Source organism: Rhyacophila brunnea, unplaced genomic scaffold (genome assembly GCF_057557595.1).
Source record: "Rhyacophila brunnea isolate RB1 unplaced genomic scaffold, BYU_Rbru_1.0 scaffold_5, whole genome shotgun sequence".
Classification (NCBI taxonomy): Eukaryota; Metazoa; Arthropoda; class Insecta; order Trichoptera; family Rhyacophilidae; genus Rhyacophila; species Rhyacophila brunnea.
The window spans coordinates 27,145,326-27,168,213 of record NW_028233170.1 but is presented as its reverse complement, the minus strand read 5'-3'; the positions used below and the strand labels follow the sequence as shown (position 1 = coordinate 27,168,213).

At 32.3% G+C, this 22,888-nt stretch overlaps 1 protein-coding gene across 2 annotated transcripts in view; it reads right to left on the bottom strand.

Annotated features, from left to right (window-relative positions):
* Positions 1-22,888, bottom strand: part of smog (G-protein coupled receptor 158 smog) — a 198,292-nt gene that overhangs the window by 130,247 nt on the left and 45,157 nt on the right. For both annotated transcript variants that reach the window (XM_085955365.1, XM_085955366.1), the window contains exon 5: positions 15,921-16,023. In XM_085955365.1, coding sequence (XP_085811491.1) covers positions 15,921-16,023 — 103 coding nt within the window. The remainder of the gene's footprint in view (positions 1-15,920; positions 16,024-22,888) is intronic.

Below are 22,888 nucleotides of genomic sequence, written 5' to 3'. Positions count from 1 at the left end.
CTGGAAGCCGGAACACAAAGGAAGACCTGGTGAGGAGGCAGATGCTGAAGGAGACCAAGACCCATACAGGGCTGTAGCGCCCTGAAGCAGAAGAAGATGTTAAGACAATCTGTCACGAGTCATGAGTACATAGGCAGCAAATAATACAACACTTCGACATTATTATTTAGTTTTTAAAAATCCAGTAAAATTATTCATAACTACTCGCTTTCCAAATTTGACTTTATGTAGGTACAATAACTGCACTAACCCTTCGAAATAAAACATAGTTTAAGTCTGTATTACTATTCTATTATTATGCAAAAACTGCTTTATCCGAGCATTATTTGTATTCTAGCAGTGATATTAAAATTTATTACCGGAATGACATTAAAGAATGAAGTCTCAAGTTAAGAGTACCGTCAAATAACTTAAAGTGTTCCAACTCCAACTTCGGCTTTAGTTTAACGGTGTTAACGACACACCACGTAGCACCTACTTTTCATATCGTAATATAATAATAAGGCTGTGACTGTGACTGAACGCAGGAAATGGACGTTGACACTTCCGCTGCTGAAAGCTGAATAATGCAAATATGACGCGGGCAAATGGTGCGTCACAAAGTACGCTCTTGACTCAACACCTTCAGCCGCAACTATTTTTAAACAATTTCACTGGAAACAGTATTATTATTTAAATACAAGTCCGGACCATACATCTATTGAACACAAGGTAACTTTTAGTATGCTATTTGTTCATCGTTTATACTTCGTGAAATTGGTTTCAATATATTATATGCATAAGTACTATTTCGTGAGGTTTTTGTATAGAGACACTCCATCTGTATATTTAACTAATTATGAATTCAATAAAATGAAATATCCATTATGGAAAATAATGGCATGACGTGTTCAGCGTTTACGATTCTTGGAATTGGTTTCAATTTCACAGTCACATCTATATTGTATTACTGTATAGGAACACACCACCTGTTTATTTAACTTAATCTGAGTTTAAATGTTTTTTTTAATAAATTCTCCAAAAAAAGGCAAAATGCTATAATAACGTGTGAAATAATTAATATACTAATCATTAAAAATCAAACTTTTATAATTTAAAAAAATGTTATTATATAACATATTCATAAAAAGAAAATTAATACTAATTGAATATACATAACCATTGAATGAAACTCCCCCATTTACATAAATTAACATATACATTGTCATAACCTACTTAATGAAAGATGATATGGGTATTATGATGTAATTGTTTGATAAGAAGATATTGAGAAAGGTCATCGAAGGCATATACGGAATACTACGGTGGGTACAACCACGTATGCAGTTCGCCGTAACACAGTCCACTGTAACCTGTAGTTATATCCATTTAGATCAGGGAACACAAAACAACATGAAACATACAGAATTATATTTAAATATATACGGTTTATTAAATAAATATATACATTTTTTTAATTTACTTACCTAACTATTTTCTTCTGTCTTTCCCTTGTATTCTGGTCAGCGCTCGAAATGGAAAAGTATTCGAAACGGAGCGCTCGACAGTTTTCTTAAGATATTTACATAATTATCAAATTTTATGCGTACTTCATTAAATTTTCTAATATATCCTGAGTTAGGTTCAGACGGTCAAATTATTTTTTCCACGAGACGGAGCAATAATTTTACCGATTTCACCAACAGGAACGGCACTCCGGTCCATTTCAAGCCCTGATTCTGGTGATTTTTATTACGTATTTTAAAGTGTTTTATTTAGACATAAATTTGATAACAATGCTATTTGGCCATGTTTCCAATACAACAACTCACGGTAAACAGTGATACAGCGAAAAGCATACGTACAATTTTCCGGATACAGGTTGGACTATGCATAAAACGAAGAGAATGTGTTTACTAGAGACAGCCCATGTTGGGTTCTAATGATGATGATGATTAAAAAAAATCTTTTAAAGTTTTCTTTAAACCGTTTTACGAGACCCAACGAGTTAAGGAGTTTCACAAACAGAGTATCCCGGTCCGGATTCGTGGCGACCGACGCCAGTGCAAATATTTATTCCCGGTATGAATAAATAAATATCATTTGATTTGGCCAATTTAAGCGGATTTAACGCAACGAAATGCTTCCCACTGTTGTTTATCTTCCGTGTTAGGGATTGTACTACCCTCTCAAATTATGTATTTATTTTTCAATCGGTAAAATAGCAAATATTAGCAGGCAGGGGTCAAGATGGAGACATACTTCGTACCTTCAACAATTCGGTCACAACTTTCGTTAGAAGACGGCACCGAAAGAAATATACGATGTTGTACAAAACATGCATTGATAATTTAAATGTTATTTGATGTAGTAATCTCAGAAATATGCATATTAGATAAATCTTTGAAAAGAAGCTAGGCCCGAACGGGGGTCGAAAACGAGTATTTTAACTAATACTCATCAATAGTTTAATTATTATTAGTTGAACCACTCGTCCAGCAAGTGAAAGACGCGTATTCGAACCCCGCGTAGGTCAAGATGTGTTCCACGATTCTTCTAATTAGGACGTTTCTCAATAAGTTATATAATTTATTTAGATTTTATGCGTACGTTAATCGATTGAAAACTGCAAGAGACAAGTTCTCCAATTATTCCGTCACGTGACAAGAAGAGATCCGAGACGCCTGGGAGAATAGTGATATCTGGTAACGTCGAAAGGAGGAGGTTGCGATGGTGTGCGCTCTTCTAGATGGAGCAGCATCACCAAAAAGCGACTGAATTAACGATAATTGAAGAAACAAGATCAGCGCAGGGTCGCCACAGTAGAAGAAGATTATTGGAAACGCCTGTAAATTAAGTGATCACCATTCTCACTAATGCGACAAAGGCTATGAAGAGAGATTGCATTAAAACTAGAGGTATAAATAATTACAAAATAAAAAGAACTTTTTATATAGAACGTTTTTAAATTTCCTGTTGAATTATTATGCTCAATATGCTCAAACTTATACTTGATATGAAGTGAATAAAAAACAAACAAACAAACAAATATAGAATACTGAAATGTCATTTTGATTTCCATAGTAACGCACGTATATATTAATAATTTTGTTGCTAGGACCACCCCCTTAGCAACCAATAATAGTAGATTGGATTACGGATTGCTTCCAAAATATCTTTTCATACAAAACAGAATTAACTGAAAATGAATTAAATTCTACTTAAAGATGGCTAAAAGTATTAAAAGAATGCATTGGCATCGTGTCCTGATATATTCTAAAAGTTTAAAATCTCTAGCTAATCGGGAAGTTAGTTAAAAATTAATTGCAAGATTTGTACCGGACAAACAACCACCGAACAAATAAAAACGCTGTAAAAAACGTTGTAAAATATAGGGTAACTATAGGTCTCTATTAACAGTCTAAGAAATATCTTTTAAAAGTACCTACAATTTATCATAAATATTGAATATTTCGATTTACAAATACATTAATTTTATTTTAATCAGATTACAAAGAAAATATGTCATAATTATTAGAATACTCGTATTAGGCTTTTATTCGAAAATTGTGTATTTTCAAAAAGAATAAGTCAACATTTTTAAATCGTGTATATTCAACATTGATTTTTTTTAAATAATGAATTTGTTGTTTTTACTTTGTTGGTTTATTTACAGGGTTATGCGTTTGTATTTTCTTTATTAATTGAAAATTTTGTAATGTATAAGAAATATAATTAAACTAACAAAGCTCTTTCTAACATTTTCCTAATAGTTTCTATTATTATTTGAATTTTCCCTATAAGTTCTTGTGTACGTTTTAACCTATTTGTAATGTAATGCAAAGAAATAGGCAAGACTCTTTTGTGGAAAATTTTCACACCTTTTCTATTAAGTTATTATTTTAGGGCGAATTTTAAATTTTCAATGAGAAATATTTTTCATTGTGAGAAACTTGATTGCGATAATGACAGACCCTACCCGTCCGGGAAAGTCCCCGATGAAACTGATGACTAACGACATTAGCTTTTTACAACCCGATCGAATCAACCTACATAAATAAACCGCACAGTCATTACTAAGCTATTATATTTTGTAAGCTATTTTATTTGTATAAAATCCTATATGAATCGGTAGCGATGAATCAAAAATTAGCAACGTTTTGATCGAAGCATCCGGAGAAGAAATTTACATCCTCCACGCAATCAATAATAATTAAATACTGTTATTATAACAGCCATCTTGCTATTCATTGCATTGATAATAAAGATTTTTTATACTACAATTTTATCATGTTAGGTTCTCTTGATTGATCTGTTAAATCTACAAAAAATCGCAGTATCCACACACCTAATGAGAAAATTTTTAACAAGTCAAACTTATAAAAGACATTTATCATCATCACTCCCCAGTTTCTTTGGCCAAGCATTCGTAAATCTCTTGTAGCGCTGTCCAGCCAGCTACAGTTTCGACCGTCCAGATATTCTTTTGACCTCAGAAGATGCGTACATAACCACATTCTTAGCATGCAACCGATGCAAGGTAGTCTTTGAATTTTCATACGTCACGTGATCTTTATGCTCCCATAAAGTATGTACAGCTCCTCAATACACCTCAATCTGAAAATCTCATCTTTTTGAACAGCCTCAAATATTCTTTTTAAGATTCTACTCTCAAAGATATCCTTATTTCTTCATGTTTTCTGAGTGCTCGGCAGTCTGATACATGCGTTTATACTGTATATAATAGAGTTGTTTTAGTTTTTTTTATAAAGAGTGCCGCGATTTCAGAAGCCTGTGGTGACCAAAATAGCACCTGTTGATTCAGCAATTTATTTCGCCAGTTGTGTTATATGTATTTAATATAAAAAAATGACTCCATAATTTCTAAACCATCGCCGCCAAACATAATAATGCTATTATATTTTTTTTTATGTAAGTACTGTGAAAAACTGGCATGTTTTTGGTTTTTAGGGATATGTATACAGAATCAATACTGTAGAAGAGTTTATTTTAACATTAGTTTATTATTGACGTATTTTCTAATTAATTAATTGAAATTCAATTTACACAAATATTCTTCAACAAAATTAATAAAGTAAAAGAAAAATTAAATGTGATAGATGTTTCAAAACTGCTTAAATTGCAATAGATCGAGATAAATCAAGTTATATAATGGTACCCAAGAGACAATATTCTAATATGCATAATATGACCACTGGGCCGCCCTAATAGGTCGTTAAGTTCAAATTACACCGCCAGATTCTCAAGCCGATCGTCTGTACCGATTGTCTACAATCTTTAAATGTCATATTGAATCGTTCGCTAGAGTCGTCACTCATATTTCTGATCGGTGACAGTTTGGTCAATGATTCCCGAGAACATACGCTAATTGTCGACCGTTGGGTCGAAACAAAATTTCGATTGAGTCGTGAACAAAAAATTGAAATGATTATATTATACTGTGGCCACTGAACCAATGAGTGATCGAAAAAACCGATATTTCATGATCGAGAGCAATCGGCGTAATCGATCAGGGGATCGTGTAATTTAGCCTTTAATAAGACTAGGCTAAGTATCCCAAGCATATAGCAATCCTGTGGAAACATACGTATCATCTTTCATTAAAATATAATATTAAATTAATCTTACTAAGTAAGCCATCAAAGCAAACTAACGCCTGATCCATTGAAAGGAGTTCTTTTTTTCTTAACAATCGTGGATACATTATATATTTACTAAGGGACATTTATTATCGCGAAATAATATCAATGTATTACCCTAATATTAGAAAGGGGGCGGTCTCGGGGGAATCTTACATCCGAAGATATCGTAAAACTCCATTGTCCCCGAACAAAGCGTTTATGCAATATCATTGCCGGGACGACGATTCTAAAGACATTGGTTAGGTCATACAATCATAAAAACGGTCAGGAGATAAAGCCGAATGTCATCGATTTGTATACCGTAAGTATTCATAAAGCACACTAAGAGATTGGTCAGTCCCTTTTGTAAGATATCTATTGAAAAACATGTAGGATATATTATTTTTACAGTTTACCTGTATTAGAATATTAAAATGGGGTGCTTAATAATTGTTCAGCGCGATGTATACCGACTTTGATGTTGATTTTGATAGCATTAGATACGTGTGTGTTGTTTTTTTATAATCGTATCCGGTGGCAAGTTTAAGGACATCGAAGTTATTAGACATTACTACTCCTGTCTAATATGTAGATATGATTTGATTTCCCAGTGTTATCTATATTTTATTTTAAAATATTACAAAACATATTATGCACACGTGCGGTGTTTGTAAATGGATCATTCAAAAACAAAATCACATGTCGTACCAGCTACCGCAGTAACAGAAGAAATCTCGTATCATGTTATACCTAATAATAATACATAATGTAATAGCTACATAGGTGCTCGAGCGCGGTCAGTGTAGTGACAAAATACTTTCGCGACCCGAGCTTTCAGACTAACGGATTTAATTTAACTTTGGCCCGGTCAAAGCTTATCCGGCCATTACAGATGTGCGGCGATCTCCGTCTCTTTACTCTCCGCCCTCTCTTTCTCTTTGCTCTCACTCTCTCTCTATGCTCTGGTATCGGGGCTTAAGTTAACCCTTTGCTTTCTTAAGTCGCCATCGCGGAGAGACAACATTGCGAACGGATTTATTCTTTTGGCATTTATCTAACAAAGATGTATTGTTTCTCTTTGATGGTTATGTATACGAAGAGTCATGTTATGTGTCATTGAATAAATCTTACGAAACATACGTTGGTAATGAGTTCTCGAACACACTATTGATAATATTATTAGGAACAATAATAAAATGGAAACATGTGTAATTCTAATGATAATCTCCACAGTCGTTGACTAGTTACTGATATCGTGATCTTCGTGAGCAGTTTTTATATTACTTATAATTATTTTTTAGTTGTCCCTGTAATCATCTGTATCGAATCGAATCGAAGCAAGTTAAAATTGTAACATGTATTTCTTTACTCGATTCCTTCATCTGTGCGGCGCCCAGATGTTCGTCGTCCAGTTATCTTGGAGACAAGTCAGCATCGTCCAGCGGGTGGTATTCCTCTACCTCTTTTAATGTTCTTTCTGCAATCGTGATTAGTGCATCAAGGATGGATTTGATGATACGCCTGGCAATCCAGCATAATTACGCTACTAAAAACACGGCACATACAATAAACTCTGTCAACACATTCAATACTCGTAATCACAAGATAGAGTTATTGTTAATTACAGTTCCAGATGATATGTAGTATAGAACATAGTTTCTTAACCGGTAGTCCGCGAAGATTTTTGGGTGGGCCGCAAAAACTTTCTGCAGTTCAAAAATAGTTACCTAGAAACCCAACATTTGAAGTGGGGTTGTATTATATTTCTACAATTGTTTCAAAAATAGTTTAAATAATAATATTTATTATTTTATTCCAATGTTGATGGTCCGCAAAACAATGTTTGATGATGCGGATGCGCGGATGTAAAAAGGTAAAGAAACATTGGTATAGATAACTATCATTCACGATTCACTGATCAGAATTGTCAGATTCAACATTTTTTTATTACTGTGCAGATTGTATCGTAAATTTCAAAATCACAGTACATTTGAGATTACTACATAGTACGCGGGGCCAATATTATAGAACAAATATTATAATAATAGTACGTTGGCAATATTGTAATTAATATGCACAAACAGTCAGCACGTTGATTTTCAAGTAAATCTGGTGCAATATACTAGCGTTTCTATTGGAAATTTAAAACTTCTAGATTTATCGCTATACCTATTTATACCTGATGCGTATTTTGCATATTCAATAATGCGAGATCTGGCCAGAAAATTGGCCAACGCTGAATTGATATGCGACTTTTTGGGATTATTAAAAATTAAACACTATTATGTACCTACATATATTTATTAAATTAAGGCATATCTTAATAACTATTAGATGAGTGTTTGTCTATGAGTAATATATTCAATTTTATTTAATAATTGAGTTAAATACAGCGATTGTATTTATCTGTGTGGTAGGTTAGTTAGTAGACTTATTCTTATATATATATTTTTATACTTTTGGGGAATACATAAAGATGTATAGTAGGATGCATTCCAATAAACTGGTTAAAAGAATTGTTCCATGAATAAACATAACATCAAGGAACAGAACGGTGACAAAACAGAACAGCGATAAACAGATCTATGATATTTCAGGAAAAATATAATTTGATATTGAAATTGTCGTATCTCTATATTATGTTGTATAGGTTTTTAATACGCCGTAAAAAATCAAATTATATAATTTGTGTATTACTAATCGCTGCAAAGCCTCAAATAAACGGGACAAACTAGGTATATCTCATCTTAAATAATCTAATATATTCAAAATGCTTGGGTGACTAGGTATAATGAAATAATGCGTTAAATAATTCTCTGGACATAAAAAAACAGGAAGATCACCTCTCTTTCCAATAAAATTAGAACATGGAATCATTTTGAGGATGCTGCTGGGAGATGTCCTAAAACTACAAATTGTTGTGAAGGTTTTCACAGCGCCTTAAAATCGTTGTTTCATTGTAGTCACCCAAGCAATTGGAACCTATTAGTCGGATTAAGACGAGATATAGCTTCCCAGCGATTATTATTAGCCAATGTTCATACAAGTCACCTTGGGGTTAAAAAAAAGTATGAGATCCATATAGTAATCGAGTGGCAACAGTTGTGCATAATTATAATAAAAATCAAGCAGGTAAATTGAGGTTTTTACGCCGAATGGCCAACATACAGTGATAATAAATATTATATTATTATAAGTTTTATAATTAATACAAATTAATAAATAGATGACAAAAATTATTTTTTCCACTGGCTGTTATGTTTTGTCATTGCTCTGTTTCTTCATGTTCTGTTTTGTCCGGTTACCGCAACGAATACGAATAAATATTTTATTAACTTGTATTGGTTGTAGAAATATAAGTGAGAATATCTGTGAAATGTGCAGAATAAAAATATATACAGAATATATAGGTATGTAGTTATGGATATTAATATAGAAACCATGCATAATAAATATTTTTATAAAATTATCAATATTGAGCGACCGTGGTACTTCATAATTTATTGTTTAGCTACAAGAATAGTAGAAATAATTACCTAGATACTCGTACATACGCTAAAAATATTTTAGGAATAAAACAATAAAATTATCGTTTATTATTTTTTACTTTGAATAACGATAATATTACGATACGAATGCCGTTTAAATTGACCGTGGTCACTTACAAGGTAGCATCAGAACGGTAATATACGAGACTGATGAGTAGGCACTCGTGTTAATAATATGTCATATACTACACTCGCAAATCGTATATCGTACTGTATACGATAGGGTTTGCAATCTTGAAATACTGAATCCCAGAATCCCGTTCGATATATTAATCCCGAGATTCCGCGATTTACCAATGAGATTTTATACGATTTTTAACTAACCAAAAAATATAGATAACGATAATGAAGTTTGTACATATTATTTAAGAAAAATAATCTCTCAATAAATTAGTACAATAATAAACAAAGAAATGTTATTTAATTTATTTATATTTAATTTCTAATTGATTTAAATTCTGTACTAGTCCAATAGAGTCGTTTGTGTGATCCGGGTTTCGCCTTTCAGCATCTTGAGGCAGTATGCACACTCACCAATAGTAAATACATACTGACAACGAATACATACACTTAATTCTAGCTTATATAATAATAATCAATTCAATAAAGAAGGTGAAAATTTTATCACCTACCTATTAAGTCAAGATCCCAATAAAAATATAACAAACAAATTATGAATAGTTGTAAAGTTATAAGTTTTGGTAAAAAAAAATATAGATATCTAATATAGATAAATATACAGAAAAAATAAATAGATATATATATATATATATATGTATATATATAGATCATTAGATACCTAATCACTAATAATACATTCAATATGCGTAAAATCGCTATTACTGGGAAAACAACGGCCCTGGGTAACGTAAATTTAATGGAGTTGACTAATGAGAAATAATAATAATATAAGTAGGTACCTACTAATAATAAATAACAATGGGTATTAATAATCCATAATTGGTAAAAAATGTCAGACTTTAAAAAAGTTATATTAGTAAAACTTAACAAATTATATGCTTTATTTTTTTTTAATATGAATTGAATAAATAGTACAAAACTTAAATCCATTAGAATTTAAAACCAAATTAAAGTACCCTCGGTCGATAGGATTAATATCATTTATATTTTATAAATCAGTAGTTATTTTATTAAATAATGAGGATATATCTAGCTATCTACTTATTTCTTTTCGGTATTATAATGGTAATTTCAGTTCATCATCACAAAAAAATGTAAAAAATTAAGTTAAGTAACTAATGAACTTACCCACTAAAAACATCATACGAAATATTAAAAAATGCCACTAAATGTGAATACCAATGTGTCGTAAATTTCTTTAAATTGCAAAAAAAAATACAAAACAAACACGGTTTTTTTGACGGTCAATATTTTCTGCAATATTAGATAAGGGATCGTATAATTAAATCCCGGAATTGAGAATTCTATCCGGGATTGCAAATCCCTAATAATGTATACCCGTAAGTAAGGAATAATATGAACCAGATTACAGAAGAACTTACTGTGCATGGTCGCTTACGTCTCGAATGCATGCCACCGTGCAATTCTATAACCACATAGTGACATTAACAGAACATAGCAGGAATTTTCAAGTTATATTAGTGGATCTATGAAATATTGCATATCAATAGTATATATAATAACAGACTATTTTTTTGCCTTCTACCTAGGATTGGCAGTAAACAATAAAATTACTTATTATATTTATGTAATCGTTTTTTTATTCAACAAATAATTCACAACATTTAAGAATCGAACAATCTTTATTGAACACAAATTAACTTTAAATTGAAAAAACCTCATCAGAAACACATGACGTATGCTGCCGGATAGCACTCTAACTTGTTTTTCGAGCACGTTCTTTACTAATTTTGCCATATCTATGGCTTAATTACGATGAAATGAACAGGTAATGATGCAACTGCAGTACTTAAATAAATTCGCAAAATTTTTGATTTCAATCATTTTACCAATAATAGGTTACCTTGATTAGGATACTAACTAGTCCCAGTGGTCTTCGTAGTCCAGTGTGTTAGGTGCTGGCCTTTCATCCGGGGTCTCCGAACTAGATGCTCGGTGAGATCACAATATATTTAAATAATTTTATCAAAGCCTTGGTGGTGATTGTTTACTTTATGTTACTACGATTAATGTTAAGATTTTAGAATACGACATTCCTTATTAAATACACATAATTTGAAAACACCTCAGAAACATAGATACATATTAGAAAAAATGCTGAAAATAATATAACATAACACCGGACAGAACTTAAACCTTTTATTGGTACCTTGATACAAACCATAAAACCCAGTCGCACATATTAGCGAATTTTGTTGCATGACTACTATCATATAAATTCAAGTTTCTTTTGACGTATAAATCAATTTAACTACCTACAAAAACTTCATATTATCATGTAATAAAGTTTTTTCGAGTTGGATAGTTTTTTCTTTAATTCGTTAAGTTGCCATACAACTTAGTGAGTTTTTTTTTCAAAAAAGTACCGTCTGATAACTAGGTCTGATTAGAAGTCATTAAACACTTTCTAGTCAATTTTTAAAGTCCCCCGTAGGTTAGTTAATTAATCAAGCGTTTTACCGTTTCAAAATATATTTTCTTGTTAATTCTACATTTTTTTTAACTAGGTACCTGATGTTCGTGATAGATATGTCAAACTCAATAATATCTTTTAAAATAAACCAATTCTTTGTTTAAACATCGCCCATTATTATTTTAAGGAATGATAATACATATGTGATTGAGAACTTCTGCCACAAATATGATTGGATGGTCGATGTCAGTGTGCATTGTTTTTTGTTGGTTTATCTCACATCGCAATTGGAGTGGAAATACTTGTGTTTTAGAATGAATAAAATAATAATATCAACGATTGTGGAGTGAAATCAATAAACTACGACAGATAATATAACCACAGTTAGTACGGATATTGCAATTATATGAAAGGTATGTACTTACCTTATGTTGTATGATCTAGTTTAGGTAAGTACCTAATACGCCAGTAAATATAACATCAACAACTAGGTAGTATAAAAAACATTTATATAGATTAATGATTCCCAGTTACTGGTGCTGCCTCCTTTGGGAGTGGTAGAATACTTAATGGAGACGCTATAAGCAGGCCCGTTCTAAGGGCGATTGGACCGATTGGGCCCAATGCGCACCATAACATGGAGAGTCGCAATAAAAATAAAAATTAACTATATATTAAAGCTAGTATTTTTTTTATTTAAATCAGATATCTGAGTAAGTATAAAACATTAACAACTCTGGGCTATTGTGCAGTAGAATCATCTTTTTGCAAGATGCAGTGAAAAACAATATTGTTAAACGGAAAAAACGGTCAGTACCTATGATACTGTCTTGCAATGCTATATGTGAAGGCTTAAGGCCATACCTTAGTTGAGACACGGTCTAAAAAGATCGTCGCTAGGCGATGCGCGGATTGCGGGTCGCGGGTGAAAATGAGGCATGTCAAACCAAATATAATTTGTCTTATAAATCCAACATGTGTCCATTTATTGTTCTGTTTATTGTTTTATCAGTAACAATATTATTATATTCATTGACATGTTTTCTTTTTAAAGTAAATGGGTAACGTTTTAAGTCACCTTTACACGATTTAAGAATTATTACGGCCGTCGCCATCACAAAGCAAAATGACGTGTTTCCAGCTCTACATTCTCTCTCCGAATGGGAGCGAGTGCAAAATTTCGTCGCGCCTATGGTTGAAAATTATTTGCCGTTTCACTGATTAATCACCTTAAGCGTCGGCCTATAACGTTGTGGGTTCCAGGTTCGAATCCTGAGTCTGGCAAGTACACATAATATTGTTTTTCAATATTTGATTGTTTGAGTCAGAGTATGGACCTAATAGGTTGAGCCAGTGGCTAACATCCATTTGTCATAAAAACAAAAATCTGTTAATACGAACCTGTACTCAGTGGAGGCCCATATGATCTTATTAGGATCGAGACATGGTAATATATATATACTTATATATATTTCTGAAGAATTAGGTGTTAAAACTCTAAATAATTTACCGATATAAAGGCAATAATAATATCATCTTGATTATGTAAATAGTGATGATATTAATTTTATTATCAAAATGTTAAAATATTCTTATAAACCATGGTAATTTAAGCAAACCCATTAACCGTTTTTGGAGGGGAAAATAATATACCTAGGGCCTCGCACTTGTTATGCCCAGCCCTGGTTGTAAGACAAGATAGAGGTACAAGGATGCTCGAAAGGTGCCAAGAATTTAAATCGATACCTCCAACCTTCAGTGACGTCCCTAGGCAAAGTGCCATCCTAAAACAGACTTAGAATGCAGTCCCCTTTCATTTTTGGTTTTAAATTGTCTACAAATTCGTTGGGTATCTATCTACTTAAGCATTTTATTGTTTATTTCAAATTTCGGACATAAACATACAAATACACCAACGAAAATCTTTAAATTCACATACACGCCATCTTCTAAGAATTAGAGTATTCCATGAAATCTACTATCATACAGTGGTGGTTTTGGGTACATGGAGGTCTATGGTGCTGACAGATTTGGAGGCACCCTTGTAAAAATTGTATCTGTGCGAAAAACCGCCATTACAATACAATAATAGTTAGATATATTGTCAGGATTTTAAATGGTTTCTAAACTAACATATCTATACTTTATAATGAAGTGACAACAGCGTTTTCTCCATGGTAAAACTGCCACTGCTCTCAAAAGTTGTAATAAGTAGTTGTATTCGTTCCTTCATTTGCCGCACTTTATAATGTGCCGCCCCCGTGTAACTCATGACCTGCCTAACTCTCGGGGCATCACTGTCAACCTTCACATGTATCATTTTATGTATTTTGGAGTAACGATGCGTTATACGTATAAAAAACGAACATGAAATACGAAGTAGGTATTTAATAAACATCATTTAACAATACCAAGATCTATAATAAAGCCGTTTGCAGACTGCATACTTGAGCAATTCATTTGCGCATTTTTTTTGCACAAGTACATGACGGCTATAATAATACAGTATCCACACGGCACGTAAGTCTATGAACAGTATCAGTTTACGGTTGGACCGTGTCGTCTAAAAACGCAACGAGAATAATTAATATGCGACTGGCTCAGACTTACGCAAGTCTCTGCACAATATACAAATGCATATTTTCATGCCGCTCGTACAGTCAAGTCAAAATATTATCATACACACGCTCATGTATACCGCCAAATATCAAATTCGATGTATTCAAATGTATCAAATTGTTATACCCCCCAAATTACACATATGTAGTCGACTTTTTTTTAACTGAATTATTTTAAACCTTAATTAATCTATCCTAAATATATTATTGTAATTTTATTTATGATGGATTTTCTTATGCTTATTGCATGAGGGTTGACTTCGCGTAATTCAGGCTTAGTATATATTGATCCGTTTAACATAATATGTTCAATTAATAATATTAATATACAAAAAAGGCATTGGAAGAATGGCGGATACATAGTTAGGTATATAATATATATGTATATTTTTGTAAATAGAGACCAAATTATGGTAATATAACATTAACAATAACTGTATAAGTAATAGGTATATGGGGTGTAGGAGGGGGGGAAAGTACGAAAGCTTTATTTTTTATCAATAAACTTTCTGGCTACTATCATCGTAATTCAGTGTTTTAGTTCATTAATAATGAAAACTGGAAGCTTTCGAGATGTGAATCAATGAAGAGTTTTTAGAATCTACCAATAATCCAAGGGAACGTAGATATATCACCTAAAAAGTCCACAATGACCGAGAGGTCAAGTGTAGCTTGGCTCATAGTTTCGTCGGTTTGAATCCCGGATCTAGCAAAAAATACATGTTGTTACGTAGTAGTAGTAGTAGGTAGTATGAATCCGATAGGTTGGCATCCATTTCTCGTGAAAACAAAAATCTGTTTAATAAAACTTCCACTCTGCGAAGGCTCATATGATCTTCTTATGATCGAACATGATACTTATGGTTCCATGACAAAACAGAACATGACATAATAGAAAATGACAAAACAGAACATGACAAAACATAACAACGATAATTATAACTTGACCTTTCAGGAAAAATATAGATTTAATATTGAAATAATTGTCCTATCTCTATTATGTTGATAGATTTTTAATAGCACAGATTTTCAATAAGCCATAATAAATCAAATTATATACATAATTTCTGCATTTCTAATCGCTTGAAAGCCAAAAATAAACGGGACTTTGCCGGTAAGCTTAGGATATCTGATCTTAATCAATATAATAATATGTTCGAAATGATTGGGTGACTAGGTACAACGAAATAATGACCTAACCTAACCTAACCTAAATAGATTCCACAAACAATGTTTCATTTTTCCCCTGGCTGTTCTGTTTTGCCATGTTCTGTTTTGTCAATATCCGAGGCGTAACTTTAAAAATTGGTCAACAACTTTCGATAGAAGAATGATGATACAATCTTGAAAACTATATAAAACTATTCTAAGTCAATTAATTCACCACCGTTTCATTTTTTCAGCTGCATCGAATAGCAAGATTTTATCAATAAAATAAAATTAGGTTATTGCAGTTCGCGCAAATATTTTTACAACCAAAACAGACATGATAATTACGTATTGTTGTAGTAAGTAGTATCTCGTAATTTATGTAAGATAGTGAGTGAATGACTCTTACCGTTGTTGTCTTAGCATCGCAGCGATGTGGACCACCGAATAGCTCAGACAAGGCCGAGTCGCACTGATCGAGGTGGAGATTCGTGAATATTCCAGCGGCAGCTCTGAGGATTAAAACAAATCGCTTTTTGAATGTTTAAAATGAACAAAGTAAGATTAATCTCCGGTTAAAATGCTACTAGTTTCGTGTGTTTTCAGGCAACGTAAATTATAACAAAAGTCTCTAATAGTAATCTCCGTAATAAGGTGCCACTAAAACACGTAAATATATAAAATTACGACTTTAAATAACTACACATAAAATATCATAATATTTGCATTGATAATAAATGAATATAATATAATAACAAAACATGGCTGTGGCTCTGAATTGCGAATTACGTTGGTAGTGCAAGTTAGTGATTAACTTCGAATGCAATGCGGTAACCTGTTATAAATGAAGAATTTTGATTGCATATTTCGTTCAAATTATTACAATCTATTTCAATATACAACTAGGTATCACCATTTTCTATAAACAGTTTACCATTTGCCAACGAAGTTTATAGTTTTGTGTGACGGTCTGACGGTCTGACTATGAGTAAATCATTGATCTACAATGGACTAAACCCACCAGCGTAACATATTGAGTACCTACCTGTGTATTATTTGATTCTTATAATAATTAGTTGACTATAATTTCAACTGAAATGGCGAATTAGTGAATAAATATGTATGTATACATAACTACAAAAAAAATATTAATTTTGATCAAACTTCATTATTTTGGAAAAATAATATCCAATTTATTCAGTACGAAATAAAACATGTAAAAATTCAATATTTTATCTGTGTAAAGTAGATTTTTTTATAATTCACTGTCTCTAAGAAATATGTAATACGATACTGAGTAAACATAAATTATTCTATTCGATTGACGTCATATTCATAATGGAATCGAAACGTCGATCAACATTCTATAAATATAATATACAAATACACGCTTTTAGTCAGTAAAAAATAGAATTGATCGGAATATTATTTTTTATTTTAATTCATTTCTTATAAAAAATACACGTCTAAATTTAGCAAAAGTGTACATTGTTTATTTAATGGATATTTTCTATTTATTGCGTTTGGTACTAATTTCATTATTTATGACATGACTTATAAACATTGTAGGAAATAATATCGTCATAAAAGTATTAATGCTTTCAATATACGGTGTGATTCATGAGTATATATTCATTGTAATTATACTGGTAAGATATATGTGCTGGTCGAGATGGCTAACACATATGAGAAAATCTCCTAAGAATCTTAATTGTATTACTACTTCATTTGGCACACGTCTGTCATTTCATTTGCGAAAATATTCAGATACAATGTTTCATACCGAAATAGCTATAAAAAACTGGAAATTCCCACAATTGTATTTCATAGGTTACTGCATATATACGTACGCCGGATTTATAAAGGGGTTAGTATAAATAAATATAAATACAGGGTATGCCATCACCGCAGGGCATGGCTTTCAACGAAAGGGCTCGTAAAAAAGTTTTGTCTGGCGACTAACTCGGCTTAAAGTTGACACAACACTTCCATACTGCTCGCGGCTTTCTTAAATAATAATGAATTTCCGTACGTTTTCTCTTGCCGGGGAAAGTTTCCCGTAAAATTTTCCGACGCAGCTGCGCCAACTTGACGACTATTAAATCACTTAGCGTCGTTAAAAATTCACGGAAAATATTCCCTGTACAATTATTAGTCTTTCAAATTTTTCAATATAAATACCTACATCTAATCTATGATCATTTATCTGTGTCTATTTTTTGATAGACTTTATGGCACGTTATTTTAACGCTATATGGTGAAAATTATCAAACTATATAATTATGTTTATTTTAATTATTATGAGAACTCTATAAACAAAAACGGGAGTCAATAAAAACGTATTTTAAAATATTATTAGTATACAAACAATATTTAAAAATACTTTTTTCAGAAATTTTACCTATGAACTTATAAGAAAGACAGAAAACATTTGTATTGGCTTGCCAATATTTTTCAAAAATGGTGACTTACTTTTGTTTGTAAAGCCCTCATCTACGCAAAAAAATAGCGTTATCCTACATCGTGTGTTTAAACGTTGAATACGTCTTCATGCAATTAAGTCTTATCTTTCGCGCCCTTCCCCGCACTTCACACGCACGTGCAGTGTGTTCTGATAATAATTGTGTTACTATCTATCAATTATTAGCAATTATTCTGTTAAAAATTGTGTACTTATTTCATAACAAGACTGCTTTCAAAGGCGTACCTATTCTACGTAAAAAGTATGACGTATTTTGTATGTGCTTCATTTCTATCATACTTGATCAAGTATTAAAATATTATTGTATGCAGAGTATGTATACAAATCCAATAACAATATTTTAAAAGTATTGAAAAAGATATGTATTCACCGGCAAATAATAAATTATTGACTGCAAACGAAAAACGAAGTTATTCTTTGATTTTTAAAATATATTTTTTTTATTTACCTTATGGTTCCTAAAATATTCAGGGATGGGCAAAAATAAAAAATCGGCGATATAGGTAAATAGATTTCATCATGTAAACTCATTATATTTATTTCAAATTCTAAAGGACACACTCCGGTTAATATCGTCAAAAGTTATGTTTGGTGAATGAATGTATTATAATGTTTTATCTTCAGTATAATACGCGTGGTAATTTTTTCAAACATATTCAGCATATTTTCAGAATACATTGAATTTGCTCGGTTTTTTTAAATAGTATTTTTGTATGAAAACGTTTGTATCTTTCTTATTTCAGCACATTGCGACGCTAGTTGTTTTCATTAGTAAAAGACAACATACCAATAATTATATTTATCATGTAGCCCACGATGGCCGCGCAGCTTAAGCGTCGTCCTATAACGTCGTGGGTCCCAGGTTCGAATCCTGGGTCTGGCAAGTGCACATATTGATTTTGATTTGTGTATGAGTCAGATTATAGACCTAATAGGTTGAGCAAGTGGTTAACATCCATTTCTCGTAAAAACAAAATCGTTTAAGTGCATATTTCAGTGAAACGGCAAATAATTTTCAACTAAAGGTGCGACGAAATTTTGGACTCGCTGGCAATCGGAGAGCAAAAGTCGAGCTGTGAACATTTGTTTCGTGATGGCGACGGGGGTATTAATTCTTAAATCGTGTAAAGATGACTAAAAAACGTTACCCATTTACTTGAAAAAGAAAACATGTCAGTGAATATATTATTATTATTGTTAGTTATAGAACAATAAACAGAACATTAATGCGTGTTGCATTAATGAGGCGTGTTGAATTTGTATGACAAATTATGTTTTGTTCTGCACACGTCGTTTGCACAATCTTAGCGTCGCGTAGTCACGATCGTTTTAGACCGTGCCCCAAATTAAGTATAGCCTTAATACACAACCTCAGGCGGCTCTCGTGGTGCAGTGGGTAAGGCGCTGGCCTTCCACCCGAGAGTTCTGGGTTCGATTCCCGGTCATGACAAAAACACATTTTGTTTTTCTCAAAGCCTGGGTGTTTGTGATTGTTCAAAATTATTACTAACAACCACCTTGTACGAAAAAGCAAGGACATGGTTATTAATAATTAAAAAAAAAAAAAACACAACCTCCACTCCGCGGAGGCCCATTTATGATCTTATTCGGATCGGACATGGTAAAAAAAAAATCATCACTTAAGTACGAACACCTAAAGAAGATGTCATGGCATTGTGTGGAATTTGTTTGACTCTGACGGGTGATTTACCTGGCACTTTGAACGTACACGAAAAAAGTCATCGAAATCTCGTTACGGTGTCGTCATAAGGCGAGTTATTTTGAGGAAATGTTTTGTTTTTAATTATCTCGGAAAATAGACCGACGGTTTAGGATTTATTATTTTAAATCTCTGGAAACTGACTGAATTTCAGATCATTGCCCCCCACCAAAACCCGCCCCGCATCATACTCGGTCTTAATCGAGCGTATCGCGGGACCCTACAATTGGTGATGTCAAGCATCTGAAACAATTGGACTGGGAGTATCCTGGAAGAAGATGCCCAAGGCTTAGATTGCTACGCTCAAAGTGAGCTCTGACTGAGTTTAATGAGTTTATTTTATAAAATAAACTCAGATCAATTACAGAAAAAAATTGTTGGCGAGTGGCATGAGAGGCAACTACCGTTTGATCAAAACATTGCGTGTATATGAAATAGATTTCTCTGTATCGCAGTGTCGTGCCTTGTATGCTCAGTAGTATTTTGTTTATATTGTATTTTGGTTTAGTGGTCGTACCATTCGCAAAACTGACGCTCGCTCCATCGCTACACCGCCTAAGAATAATAAATCAATTTATAGTGTTTTTGATAATGCAATTATGTTATATTTAACAAATTCATGTATTTATATTATTTTTATGACGTCAAAGTAAACTTTAAATAAATATGTATAATTAGTTTGTCGGCGCCGCAATCATGGTGTTCGTAAGAAAGGTTTGCGTGTGTGTATTAATAGATATTATGAAGTGATATGGAACCCTTACTATGAGTTATATCGGTTAAATAGAAAAGAAAGTTGAAAGCCTGTTGCGCCTATGGTTCGTGCAGACATGTTGATATAGTAAATAAATTCTCTTATACCCACCCTTTCACGCGGCACGTCAATAATAAATTACTTGAATGCCGCGATGTACGTGTTAGCCAGTATTCAATTAATTATTATCAATAGAAACCCTTACGCGAAGTGAGCGTTGAGTCAATTATTCAAATAGTACACGTTATGGTAGACGCTCGTATACTATCAATTCGCGAAATTGAATTGTAACTGAAAATTAAAAATACATTACTACATTCTCAAAACTATATACAGGATTGTCCAAAATCAAATCTTCTTTTGGCTCTTCTATAAACATTGATTTTAGACTTTTCTCATTTATATTTTTCCACAGAGATATATTTGTATAATGGATAATATCGGCTGAAATAAACATTAATAATTCTAACATTATACTTTTTTTACAACGTTTTTATTAGGTCGTATTCTTATTTGTCCAGTGGTTGTTTATCCGGTACAAATCTTGCAATCGATTTTTAACTAACTTCCCGACTAGCTATACATTTGAAACTTTTAGAATATATCAGAACACGATGCCAATGCATTTTTAAGTAGAATTGAATTCATTTTCAGTTAATTATGTTTTGTATGAAAGGTTATTTCAGAAGAAATCCGTAATCCAATTCACTATTATTGGTTGCTAGGGGTCTGGGGTCCTAGCAACTAAATTATTAATATATACGTGCGTTACTATGGAAATCAATATGATTATCAAAATGACATTTCAGTATTATTTCTACCAAGTACAATTTTTTTTGATCGTTTAAGCTAGTCAAGTCAAGTTTATATGATTCAACAGAAAATTTAAAAACATATATAAAAAGTTCTTTTATCTTGTAATTATTTTAGATCTTCTAGAATCTTCTAATTAAACAATCATTATTCACAGCAAAGACTATAAGCAAAAAATAATGTTATGTAATTTGAATTAAAACACTAGATATTGGTTCAAAAACGACTGGTAGAATTCATAGCTACAGAAAAAAACATATTTTTGCGACAATAATCGATTTCCATTTTATATGCGCCATATTTGTTAGCTATCTTGACATTTAAGTACTATATTATGTACTGATAACTTCGCCCACCCGGGTGATGCTCGGGAGTCCTTCATCTTCAGGTTAGAATATAAGGGGAAAAGGGTGGGAGGCGTTTGCAGAGACTTGGAACACAGTTATGTTTCAGTAAAAGCGAAGAAAACACGGAACTTGTTATTTGATACCGCTGCGCAGAATTGGATTTACTATTAGTGACACAATAAAATTAGGGGTGCAGTTGTAAAGGGCGCATAATTCATTATCTTTAATATTAGATAAATCATCACTAAGGCTTAACATTGTCTAGGCAGAGACGGTTTGATTATCTAACTGACCGGCATTTCAGATCTCTGATATCGATGGGACACAGTCAATGACATTATTAATGGACGACGCACTCAATACAGTAGCTAGCAAGTAAATTCGCATGTATAGGTAGACGTCACGCAATTTCCATTATGAGATATCACGCGTCGGGAATTTATAGGAATGTGACCTTTATTGTAATGGCGTTAGAGAAGTGTTTCTAATGTCAATGTTCATTTGAGCGAACCCGTTCGAACCGAACCATTCGGCAGACCAACAAAAAGCATCAGGAATTTATATAAATATCACCTTTATTGTAATAGCGTTAGAACAGATTATGCCATTCGGCAGACCCGACAATAAAGTGAGTGTCATTTTCTTTTCCAGATGATTCGTCCATATTAATGTTAATGGACACAGTATTACACTCGTTATTAGACGTATTAATTTAGGACTTAGGTTAGTATCTTACGTCACTTGTTAAATAATATATTTTTTAAACTATGCAGCGAAGTAAACACGGGTAATTTAATGTTTGGCTGGGACGCCCCGCCCCGCCTGCTTAATTTGAATTTTAATCATAAGTAAGTTGCTGAAATGCTTTGCAGTTTTTCTAATAATGTGGACAATATCATACTTAGTATATCTAAATATTATTAATGAAATTTTGCCAACAAATCTTGGATTACATAAAAATAAATGATATTAACAATAAAAATATAATAAAATAAATATATAAATAATGAATATTGTTTTTAGATGTTTCATGGGGATTATAAACGTTATTTTAGACTGGGAATTATAAAATCTTAATATCAATCAAGAGATTCAAATAACACATTGTTGAAAAAACAGATTTTTTGTTATTTGTATTTTTTAAATTAAAAAATTACTGAAACTAACTCATTATTATCTATATTCCAGATTTATAAACATAAATGTTGAATTTACTGTGTTTTATTAACAAATTAACAAATCAAAGTCTCGCAACATTTGA